This window comes from Prinia subflava, chromosome 28, assembly GCF_021018805.1.
Source record: "Prinia subflava isolate CZ2003 ecotype Zambia chromosome 28, Cam_Psub_1.2, whole genome shotgun sequence".
In the NCBI taxonomy this organism is placed as follows: domain Eukaryota; kingdom Metazoa; phylum Chordata; class Aves; order Passeriformes; family Cisticolidae; genus Prinia; species Prinia subflava.
Genome location: NC_086274.1, coordinates 3177223 through 3190243, shown reverse-complemented (window position 1 = coordinate 3190243; position 13021 = coordinate 3177223). Strand labels below are relative to the sequence as shown.

At 42.6% G+C, this 13021-nt stretch overlaps 1 protein-coding gene across 1 annotated transcript in view; it reads right to left on the bottom strand.

Annotated features, from left to right (window-relative positions):
* Nucleotides 1–13021, bottom strand: part of NME7 (NME/NM23 family member 7) — an 87583-nt gene that overhangs the window by 14753 nt on the left and 59809 nt on the right. The window contains exon 11 of the mRNA XM_063419918.1: nt 395–502. Coding sequence (XP_063275988.1) covers nt 395–502 — 108 coding nt within the window. The remainder of the gene's footprint in view (nt 1–394; nt 503–13021) is intronic.

Sequence of the window (13021 nt, the reverse complement as noted above, 5' to 3'; positions counted from 1 at the left end):
AATACTTCAAGCTCAGTGTAGAGACAATCTGCATCAGGAATCAGAGCGATCATCCAAGAAAGGGCTTTGTTAGTGCCCCTACAGAAGCAGTGTAAGGTACTGATATTCAGGCCCAAGAACATACTCAGATGAAGAGAAGACTTTTGAGTTTCATTACATTGAATACTTCATTGTACTATAATCATTCAAGAAACCTGCATGGATTAATTTTTTTACAGTATCAGAATTAACTGAGTCAAACACCCTTAATAAACTCTCTCTTTTTGTGTCTAGTCTAGTCCACAACACAGCTACTCCACATAGAAAACACTTACTGGCTTAAAAGCCTGTCAAGAGAAGCATTTCACTTTACTTCCTGTGATACATGAGAACATGTTTGTCTAGCAAGCCTTACCTCTAGAAGTCCATCTTCAGGCAGGTCTGTGCAGTGAACTGCATTCTGAACCTTGTCCTTCCCAAAGACAGCACGCAGAGTTCCAGGTCGGAGGTGACGGGCTAATGCCTGTTGAACACAAGCAAACCAGAAGACCTTTGTGAACCACACCGTTCATTTGTACCAGGGATGCAAGAGAACCTTCTAAAGAAAAATATTATTATGCTATTAAAACATGTGTAGTATATTAAAATATGTGTAGCACCCTATAAAAGAACACACAGATTGAAAGCAGCCCTCAGGAGAAGGACTTGGGGGTGTTGGTGGACAAGAAGGTTGACAGACCCAGCAACATGCCAGTTGTATCCTGGGCTGCATCAAAAGGAGCTTGGCCAGCAGGGCGAGGGAGGGAATTCTCCTCCCCTGCTCCACTCTGCTGAGACCCCACCTGGAGCGCTGCATCCAGCTCTGGGGCCCCCAACACAGGAAGAGTGTGGACCTGTTGGAGCGAGTCCAGAGGAGGGCCATGAATGAAACACCTCTCCTGTGATGACAGGCTGAGAGAGCTGGGGTTGCTCAACCTGGGAAGTCTCCAGAGCAGCCTTCTGGTACCAAAAGGGGCTACAACAGAGCTGGAGAGTGATCTTACTAGGACAAGTAGTGATAGGGCAAGGGTGAATGGCTTTAAATTGAAAGAGAGCAGGTTTAGAAAAATATTAGGAAGAAATTCTTCACTTTGAGATCAGCGAGACACTGAGACAGGTTGCCCAGAGAAGCTGTGGATGCCCCATCCTTGGAGGTGTTCAAGGACAGGACAGATGGGGCTCTGCACAACCAGGTCTAGTGGAAGGTGTCCCTGGCTATGGCAGGAGGGTTTGGAACTACTTTATCCTGAAGATCCGTTCCAACACAAACCATTCTGTGATTCCATAAAGAGAGAAATTCCAACCTGTACTACACACATAGAAAAGTGCTAAAAAACCAGGACTATGAATACCTGCTTGAAACTGGGTCAGTCAAGCCATGTTGGGCGGCATACAGGACCCTTCATGTTGCAGATACTCCTTACTGGTACTTGTATCAACACAGTTAGCTCATGTTAAACCTTTGCAGCTCTCAAGCACAGGATGTGCTGTCCGTGAGCAGGCACAAATGTGCTGCCTTGCAGATTGCTTCCCTTAACACAGAGCTACTTGCTTCAGAACCTGACATTTGTGAAGTCCAGCTGCTGAACAACCTCTCAGTCTTCTCCTTTGACACTATGACTAGTGCCAACATCTGATCCCCTTTAAGGATCAGTCCAGACTCTGTATCTTTCTTTGTTCTTTGAAATTAACATTTCAATACTCTTCTTCATCTACAATGCCAAATACCTCTTAGGCCTCTGAGAGGCCTTTTTACTACAGGAGATATTCAGGTCCTGAGATAACATTCCTCCCCTCCATCTTTACTGTGGTATTTCTCTTCCTACCCAGGAGGATGCCTTCATTGTCTCTCCCCTCCATCATACTCTCTTTCAAGCCACAATGCAGTCCTGCTGTACTTCTCTGCACATCACCTTGCACTGTTGTCTTTTAACCCCCTTCCTATGCCACGTATGCACTTGGCCTCTCTTCTCAACACCCTGGAGGCTCTTCTCCAAGATCTATCTCATGCACAGTGAAATTAACCCAGTTTTCCCTCCTTAAAACCCTTTGGATGTTCTCCCATGAGTCCCTGTGAGGGGACAGGTGGATGACAAGCTCACACTACAGCTACTGAACAAAGAGAAGAACTGTTCCTTTGCCAACAAAGCCTTCAGCTCCTTCCTTGAATAGGCACTGGGTAATTAGGGTGCAATCACTTTGGAAGTGGCCAGAGCAGTTTCACTGTGCCACTCCCGGGTGTTTGTCTCAGTGTCACAGCTGGAGGTTACAGTTCCCACAACTGAGTCATCAGACTGGATTGTCCGAGCATTTCTTAACTTTCAGTGTCAAATGGGTTCGAACTGACTTCATCAGTAGCTCTTAGCTGACCTGGAAAACCTTGCACAGGTACAAATGAGAACCAGTCCGTGATGCAGTCTCCTCTGGGATGGCAGGGAGCGTTTTGAGCTAGTGCCAAAAGACCTCACAAGAGCATTATCTGACAGCACCACCCTTTGTCCACTTTCCAGCTTCACCCATTGTTTACATCTCATCCTCAAGCTAAGAATTGGATTTTAAGGGCAAGAGCTTCTTATAGCTCAGCAAGTCCTAGATATTTTCCTGTCATAACAATTAAGGATTATTATGATCTGTTACCCACCCGGAAGACAATTAAACTGCTTTAATGCTTGGAGTGTGTATAACCCAAAACATGATATGAGGAGGAGTTTCAGTTCCTCATTGTTACTGTGTGTACATCACAGGTTATACAACATCTTTTGATATGAATGTCAAGGACATTTGAATAAGACACACTCAACATCAAACGAATTTTGCTTCAGAGGAAAGTTCAAGGGTTTCACTTAAAAAAAAAAAGCCCTAAGGAGAAAAAAAAAAACCCTCTTGTACATGGTCCTCATTAAAGGCTTGAGATAAGGAAGTCTGCTGGAGAAACAAAAGTCACATGCCAGTTAACTACAACTATGTGACACTTTAATCAAGCCTTCCTCCAAGCAACTGTTGATTGCAGTAATAGCTAGCTGTCAGGAAGCCGGCAATAGCACTGGAGCCTTCAATCATTTTAATGAAAGTTTGGGAGTTCTAGAAAAAATGATCATAGCTATGAAACCTTTGGAAACAATTTAGAAGTAGCTCAAGTCTAAAAAGCTAAAGTGTGGTATTTTATATTCTGTTTACTTTCCATCCATCAAAAACTCTTTTGCTCAAACTGTTCTGTTCTCCAACAGGTCCAGGAATGCTGCTTCTTATTTTCCTTGACTCATCTTCTTCATAAAACCCACTTTTATTTTTTTTTTCTTCTCTTCTCTCTGTTTTTTAAGAGCAGCTATGGTCTCCTGACTTGCAATTCATCCTAAGCCATCATTTCTACTTCACAGCTTCACAACAAAAAACCTTTTTCTTCCTGTGGACTCACTCACTCTCACTAACATGGGCAAAAGCTCCTGCTTCTGTGCACTGTGCAATCTCCTGCTCTTCCTTCCATTTTTCAACACAGGTTGCTACACATTCTAGTGCCCTCCTGGAACTCTTGCACAAATAAAGATGCATTCTGTCCTGCCCAAGATTGCAATGGATCAGAAATGCTCAAAGGTAGGTCCTTCAGCACTTCACATTGTTAGCACCTGATTAATAAGAATCTAAATAAGCCTTTCTGGCCATCAGCTAACAAACACGATGAAACAGTCTCTGCTTGCATTTATATAGCCAAAACCAGTACAATAAGTGTCAATCCAAAGTTTTACTATTCCAGTGCTTTCTTACTACACCACTGAGGAATCATGAAGAAACAAGGCCTCTGTAAATGATGGAGATACAAAGAGCTGTACAGCTCATACATTGTGTCCTTGTGTATGTATAGCCGGAAATCTTGGGAATGTTTCAGGGAAGAAGAGAGTTCATTATGCAACCTACTGCTCATAGCAAGTATTAATACACACTCTTCTGGTCCATGAGAGGAAGCTTACCAATCATTTGGTTTATAGAGCCTCATCTGTCACAACAGGGAGATACAAACAGTGGGCTTTGGGTTGGTTTCCCCATGTGCCACCATCCCCATTTAAACCTTTTTCCTAAGCTTTTGGATGAATCTAGTTTCTGGAGTGTGTATTTTGTGCAATAGTTTTCAGAATTTTTTTGAAAGGAGTTGAGAGTGGGATGATGGAGGAGGTAAGAGAAGCTGCAGCTCTACCATATGCATGAGAGGAGACTGATGTGTGTGCTGGGGCTTTGCGTGTGTAAAACAGAGATGAAACACAACTGGCACCTCACCAAGAAGACCCTGTCTAGGGCAAAACAAACCAGGGCTACTGCACCAAAAGGCTTCATCCTCTTTGGTCTTATTCAGCAGGTTATTTGATCACCCCTTACAGCTGGGCTTTGATCTACAGATAGCCCTTTGAAGATCCTTATCTCATGCGAGATACAGACGCATATATTTCATGTTTCTCTTTATCATGTAACTATGTCCAATGCAACACTGCCTGCATGAAGCACTTAGCACATTTCTAAAATTTTTCTATTTCTACACAAGTGAAAGGAAACAAAAATGTCACCAATGCCAGCAATATGTCAAAATCAAACCAAAAAAATCAAACACATTCATATGCAAAGCTCATTAACTACTTTTCCTCCAAAAGGCTGGGGTTTTTTCACAGGCTGGATGGAAGTTATATAGAATAGTAACATGTATTCCAGCCAAAACTGCAGATTTCAAGAAAATTTAGCCAAAACTACAAATTCCAAGAAAATGTGGCCAGCTTTTTTAAAGCACTGTCCTTAATATTTAATTTGGTATCTATAAAGGCCATTGAATGGATCAAAACTACACAAAGGAACCTTTACAGCCTAAAATTTTGTTCTTCCTAAAGATGAACTAGAACGAAGGAACCTTGAAAATTTACCAGCCCTCTTGAATGAAGCAGAATAAAAACAAAAGTTTGATCAAACCCTCTCTAGCTACAGTGTGCTCACCAGGCAGGTTCCTTCTTATAGTTTTGCTTTCAGGTCAGCAGCATTCAGAGGATCTCTTGGGCTGCAACAAACTGCACATATCCCTCTACACTCACAGTAAAACAGTTTTCCTATTCTAGCTGAGCCCTGGCTGTGTGCCTGCTTTCTTGATCTTCTTGGCATTTCTCATTCATCACTTTCTGAAGGCTTTGTGTTGGCTTGGTGTCACCACCTCTGCCTTCCCCACCCTGCACTCATGAAGCTTTTTCCTTCTGCAGTTTTCCATGCTCTGCTGCTGCCAGGAATGAGATGGTCCCTCTCTCCCCTTGAAGGTGCCACCTAATCCAGAAGGCAGAGCCAGCCTCAGGCAAACAAGCGAGTGCCTTTCTCCTTCTAAGGACCAGCTACACCCTTGTGAAGAGAACAGAACACACATTAACTGTGAACAAATCAAATAAGGTAAATTCTACCATTCACCTTGGAATCTGTCTGGCTGACCTTTATGCATTGGAAGGTCTACTGCCTTGTCCAAGCAAGGCACCTAAGCTTCCTCTGTAGTGCATAAAAATGATCTAAAACACTTGCAGCACAGCAATTACGGAAGCTAAAGAAGGAGAAGTGCATCTCTCTCTTCACATCATCATAGCTCTTCAGGTGAGTTTTATTTTCTGGGCGTTTTAGCACCATCAAATACTGACGGTTGCAGTAGGGAGCTGGACAAAATACTCGTTCCCACAAGCCATCAGCAAGAGGTAACATAATAAAAGCAGTACAGTCTTTGTCATACAAAACAGGACACTAGACAAGCACCTTCTGCAATGCTGATCAAAGCTACAAACACTTTAACAGTACTGTTACTGTGAGAACAACCTCAGATCAGTCCAAGAGATTCTTCACAAAAGTTGTCATCCAAAGACAAAGTGTCAAAGTGCAATCTGTGACCACAGGTGACCTTGTGCATCATACCAAAAGGCCCAGCTTGCCTTTGCTTGCTTCACGTGTTGTCTTTGCAGCTCCTACTCCCTCCAAGCTCTGGCCAACTCTTTGTGACGTGTGTGCTGCCTGATTTGTTACCTCAGCTCTGCCTTGGTTTTTGTTGCTCAGTTCCATGCAATAGGCTGCCTGGAAATCAACATCAGCTGCTGCACAACACAACAATTTTCTACTCCTGCAGCAATTCAAGGTCCAGTTCATCATCCCTAAATGCTGTAACTAAACATGAACTAGAACTCTTTCTGTCTCTATTACAGAGAAATATTACGTAAGGTGGTGGTGCTGTTGCCAATGTCAAAACTTTAACTGGGGAAGGGTTTTGCCTTGAAACCTGAGGTCTGCCTGTAGAAAGGTACTTCATAAAGCATCTAAATACAAAACCAGGCCAGTGTTAAAGAGCATGCAACAGGCTTCCTTCAGCTTACATTTAACAAACCAATCCAGAACAGAAGTCACTTGTTGACAGTGACATGTTTTCTCTTTGTGCTCCGCATGAGCTGCAGCAATGTCATGTACAAACACAGAGTCAGTATCAAAGGCCCTACACAGACTTCAAGGGAGTCAGTGTTACCTGAAAGTGCTTTTGTACTTGCCACATATCACAAAAATAATAATCAGGCCAAAACAACCTCCTTTAAACACACACACTAAACTCCCCATACTTTTTATCACAAGACAAACTCAAGAACCTGGAAAAGTTGCATTCGAAGTCTTTATAATATTTAGCCTGTCTCTCCCTTGCCACTGGGCACTTCACCTAGACTTCCAGGCTGTCTTCTCCTGGCTCATGGCAGAACACATCTCTTATTGTCCTTTCTGACAAGGTTCTCATACTTTTAACTGAGCCAAGTCTGTGTGCACATAGTTCTGCACGTGAAAGAGCACAGCTGTAAAGGTTTGTTCAGCAAATGAATCCATCTGATCCAGCCGTCAAATTTTCAATTGCAAGGCCTACAAAAAGTGCGTCTGAGGCGCAACTCCTTCCAAAATCAAATGGTTTTGTAACAATAGCAGCAACTTCTCAAACCATAGTTTACCTTATTACATAAGCTTACTCTTGTGTGAGTAAAAAAAAAAAGAAAAAGAAAAAGAAAAAGAAAAAAATCTGTCTACTTTTCTGTTTATTTTAAAGTCAGCCAACCTCTGAGTTACCAGTCTGAAGCCCTGTAGGGCCTAAAATTATATTCCATACTCCAGTGTTGGCACTTTTCCGGAAGCTCACAAGTCTGCACAAGTTGTTACACTGTCTCCTCCTCACCCTCCCTCCCCTCAGGCACTTTGGTTCTCTCCATTTCACTCCCACACCTTCCCTACCACTCCTCCTCACTGACAGCCCCAGGGTTCTGCAGCAGCTCTCTGGGGTTCTCTGCTGTGGGCAGCACGCATGGCGCATTTGCCAGCCTGGGACAGTATTCTCACTGGGCTTGGTGCTTCTGCTTGAGGTTTAGGGGATTCTGATGATAAGTGCCCTGCTCAGAAAGTCTGTGTGCCTGTCTGCCATTGCCAGTGTGCTGAACCTGGGCAGCCACATGCCTGAGTTAAGTGTAAACTAGAGTGGATGGGGAAACCTTGAAGATAATTGAGACACCAAATACAAGCTGGTCACAAAATAGGAATAAAGATAAAATATCCAGCTTGTCCCATTATCTGGGTGCCATAAGAGATACTTATGTTACTTGACAAGCTGCAAAAAGCAAGCATTTAGCAACTGAAAAGCAACTAACCCCATAAGACATCAAAACACACAGCGTAACTGTAAATTTCATTATTAGATGTCTTAAGTTTTAAAGGTGAGATGGTCCTACTGATGTTTTTCCAGTGCCTTCCAAGGCATCCAGAATATCATCCATTTATTAATTCACCCGTAAAACAAAGACAAAAATACACTAGGCTGCAAAAAATATTTTGGGATTTTATCAATTCAGATTAGCAAAATATGCAGAGTCTCCAGTAAAAGTCACTATGAAGTTGCAAGACATTATTTTTCATCTGTAGATATTTTGGCTGATTTGTCCCCAGCAAGAACAAGAATAATAACAAATTATCTTTTCCTCTGATTTTTTTTGAGATTAAATTCTACATTTGTGAAGCAGTCTGGGTATCAGAGCTTTACACTTTGCAAAGCAGAAAAAAAAGCTTTGAAATTCTACTGAGACTTCCCAAGCTGAACCAATTTTGGACCATTCACTTCAACAGAAGATGGAGAGGGACTGAAAGATCAAATTCACACGTCTGCTGCAAACCCCAGAGATCCCTCTCATTTGACTCTTAGCACGAGACAAACCTTCCCCTTCCATTCTGTGCCCTAAAGCCTCTCCAGTGCAACTTTGGAGGCAGCAGTGCTGCCATCTTCCCACACAGTTGTGAGCAGCCCTGCTCTGATGGAAGGAATCGCTAATTATTTGTGTTACAGCTACCTTTTAAAAGCCCTTGCTCTGCTCAGGAATAGCTGTATTAGCCCACGTGCCTATACATACTAACAGATGGTTCTTGGCCTGGAAAACTTATAGGAAGAGACATAAAGAACAGAAAATAGCAGAATGGACCCTATTTTTTGGAGTGCGAAACCAAGGCAGTGAGACAGTAATTTTCCAGGGGCACAAAAGAAATACACATTTCACAAGAATCACAAGTTCAATGTCTAACTTTCAGCTCAGATCTTTAAAGTCTCAGTTTCTCAACTATTCTCTCCCCTTGATGTAATGCTTTTTAATTCCTGGATAGGACTCTGATGATAAGCCACAGTCTGCAGAACTCAGACCTTACCAGGTCACCTATGGGAACTCGAGAACTGCCATGGGAGTATGAAGAACTGCTGCTCACCCATCTTCCACTCTGACCATTTTCTAGTCCCTTGATGTGGGAAGTCAATGGAAGCAGAGAAAGGAAAGACTTCTTATTAGGAGTATTCAAGGGAAGTTCCATGTGCACATCAGATGCAATCTATCATATTGTAAGTGAAAGAAGCTGATAAAAATTCAGCTCAGGTAGCCCTGCAGCAGAACAGAGAATGTCAGCTGGAATCCAACAGATCAGCAAGCAGCACCCCAAAATTTTCAGCAAGTTCTCAGAAATTGAATTAATCATTTTATATCCAGCTTCTAAAATGATTTGTTTAGTTAACAATATCCCCAGGCAATGAGACCAGTGATACATACTGAGAACTATTGCTGCAGTTTTTCTTACCACTATGCTATGGCTGTCAGCAGTTGATGAGAGGAGGAAGAATGATAACAATGATAACAACAATAATACCCATCATTATTATAAATGTGAAACCAGACTACTTCATTTTGTTACAGAAGGGAAGGCTTAGGCCACAGCATTTGTTTTCATCCACATTGAAGCCTTCATTAATGTACTTCAAGCAGAAAATAACTGCAGATACAGAATCACCGAATGGAAGTCTTGGAAAGGAACCACAAGAATTGTCAATCCAACTCCTGACCCAGCACAGGACACTCCAAAGAGTCACACCATGTGTCCAAGACGATTGCCCAAACGCTTCTTGAGCTCTGTCAGGCTTGGTGCTGTGACCACTTCCCAGAGGAGCCTGTTCCAGTGTCCAGCCAACCCCTGTGTGAAGAACCTTTTCCTAATACTCAACCTAAACCTCCCCTGACAGAACTTCAGGCCGTTCGCCCAGAGAAAAGATCAGTGCCTGCCCCTTCTCTTCCCCTCTTGAGAAAGCTGTAACTGCAGTGAGGTCTGTCCTCAGTCTCCTCCAGGCTGAACAGATCCAGTGACCTCAGCCCCTCCCCAAGGGCTTTCCCTCAAGGCCCTTCTCCATCTTGTACTGTGGCACCCCAAACTGCCCCCAGCACTTGAGGTGAGGCTGTCCCAGCCCAGAGCAGAGCAGGACAATCCCCTCCCCTGCCTGGCTGTGATGCTGTGCCTGATGCCCCCCAGGACAGGGTTGGCCCTCCTGGCTCCAGGGCACTGCTGGCTCAGATTCAACTTTCCATTGACCAGGACCCCCAGGTCCCTCTCCATGGTGCTGCTTTCCAACGTCTCATTCCCCCTGTGTCTGTACACACTGGTTGCTCCATTCCAGGTGCAGAATCCAGCACTTTCCCTTGCTGAACTTCACACAGTTGGTGATTGCCCAGCCTTTGCATTTATCAAGGTCTCTTTGTGGGGTCTCTACCTTTGAGGGAGTCAACAGCTCCTCCCAGTTTAGTATTATCTGCAGACTTGCTCAGTATCCTTTCCAGCCCTGCCTCCAAGTAATTTATGCAGATATTGAAGAGCAGAGGGCCAAGAATGAAGCCCTGTAGAACCCCACAAGTGACAGGTCACCAGTCTGATGTCACTTACTGTAACCCTTTGTGCCCAACCTGTGAGCCAGCTGCTCACCCATCCCATGATGTGTTAATCCAGCTGTATGCTGGACACCTTGTCCAGAAGGATCCTGTGAGAGACAGTATTGAAAACTTTAACAAAATCCAAAAAGACTACATCAACTGGCTCCCTTGATCAATGGAGTGGGCCACCTTGTAATAAAAGGAGATCAGGTTTAATAAGCAGGACTTTCCTCTCACAAAGTCGTTCTGGCTGTGACCAATGACTGGATTGTCTTTCAGGTGTTTTTCAATACTTCCCAGGAAAATCTTCTCCATAACTCCAATTTCTCTCATATAACAATTCATCATCAAGTGTACCTAAGACACGCTGGGATCTGCACTTCCTTTCTTGTTGGCTGTAACTAGCTCTACTACCAATGTATTGAGCAAGCAGAGCCACAGTAAGAAGATGTCTGGCATAAGGAAAAGAGAAAAGTAAGTCATGCACTTCTAGGAATTGACTAATCATTCATAATCTGCTGACTGAAAAACACGAAACCTTCTGGGACAGTTACAGCCAATTTCAGGATACTCACGATCACAACATCACCATGGTTGTGTGGACAAGTTAACTGTTCTATTGCCCTTTTTCTACATGGTTATAACTTTCTCTATTGCACAATTTCATCAGGCAGCTTTGTGTGTTGACTCTTGCTAACTGCCATTTACAGAGCTCTAGAAAAGCGCCTGCAGCCTGTTCTACCATGTTCTACCTTGATTTTCTTAAAAATTCTATCTTTATTATTTTGTTAATTTTTAAAAAATGAAATATCACTCATACTACCTTATAACTTGAAGTATTTGCAACAGCACAACAAGTCCAATATGTTCCAACCAGAGGCTGGGACGAATTCTAGTGAAGGACAAGATTATCTACAGTCGACAAAAACCCAAGTCAGGCATATAAGCAAACACTCTTAATCTATCCAAATCAAAGATTCTACAAACACACAAGGTCACCGTGACCAGAATGCTAAGAAACTAAAGGAGAAAACAGTTGTTTAGTGCAGTAATAGTATAATTTCTTTCCCAGGCAGAGTGACCTCAGAACTTGCCATATCTTTTGGAAACACTGCTCCCTTTTTGCAAGGAAGAACTGAAGCTATAGGTTGTTTGGGTTTTTTTCCTGAATGTTCCTTTTCTGGTATTTTATATATTCAAAAACATTGCTGTCCAAGGTAAAAAAATCATTTGCTGTCTGCTGTAACCAAACAGAACACAAGGCAAACAAAGAAAACAACCATAAAGACTGAAATTAACCCAGAACCATCATATTCTCAAAAAGGCTCTTACCTTGCCTTTATGCACTGAATATATTAATGAATCTATTCCCAGAATCACCAGCAGCTACAGCAGAACCATAAAAAGAACAGTCCAAAGGAAAAAGAAGGGAGAAAAAATATTTTAAAAATTAAAAGAAAGAGAACCACCAAGGAAAACAGACATCCTCTAACTGCAGGAGGACACTACAACCTAAAATTTCTGATGATCAGCTATTTCTATTGCTGACAAAGACTGTTTTCATGAGGGGGGTATATTCTAGTTTTTAAACAGTATTAAAATCCTCCCATAGGGCAGGTCAATCACACTGTAATCCAGTGTAGCTGTGAGAAAGAAGCCCTGGAGAGAACCCTGCAGACTACTTTGATCAACCTAGCAGTGCAAAATTACATTGTGTATTTGTCCATAGTAGGCTGGTGTCACACGATCAGCTGCTACGTTAGAAGCCTGCCTCTTTTCCTACAGTAGTGGGAACCAAAACTTTTCCCTTTAATCCATCTAAGATACTTAAGCAGACATACAACAAAGATATGGTATTTTGAAATTTATTGGTTTTGTATTATTTAGATACAAACCAAGCAAATGCCAAAAAAAAGAAGGCAAGCACTTCTAAAACTTTGTGTGGTCACTTTTAAAATGAAATATGAGCCATCAGTATGAGATACTAAATCTGTAACAGCACCCTGAAGCATGGCATTTATTCCAAGCTTGGAGAGAACATTATAGGAAGATCCAATGCAAACAGGATGTGGAAGCATTCATTGTGAAGAATAAGACCTGCAGATGGACAGTTATTACCAAAACTCGGAGCAGTCAGAAAAACCCCACCTCCTCAAGGCTGAATAGACAAATTTATGTAACTCACAGCATTTTTAACAATCTTGTGTTCATCACAGTTGCTTAAAATAACCACTCCTTTATTAACACACACCTACTACTTTGGGATGTGCTCAGTCTGAGTGCAAAGGGAGCCTTTATGATTCCTAAGCCAGTCTTTCAGTCTCCATTCCCACCTACCTACAGATACAATTAGTCTTTGTGATTTCAGATCAGACTAAATGTCTTTGTGTGTCTGCAGAACTGAACAGTACTAAGGCCTTGACCAAAAAAAAAAAGAGTTTTCTTAAACAGTAAATATTCTAGATGCATCTTAAACCTGTACCAAAATGGCTAGTCCTGTGACACTTTGCAGGGAAGGGCCCAAGCATCCAGCTCCAGGATATCCTGGCACATTCGCCATTCTGGAGAGTAACGAGGAGGTCTCCATGGTAGCTCAGCAAGTCAAGGAAGATCAGTAACCAGTGCTGTAAATGCTTTGTGGCACTGCTGTCCTTCAGTATCTGGGCTCATGTTAAGCTTCACTCCTACTGCTAAAATAGAGCAAGTTATTCCAGCCTGGGACCAGGCGAGAGGTACCTTGAAAGAAACATTTCAAA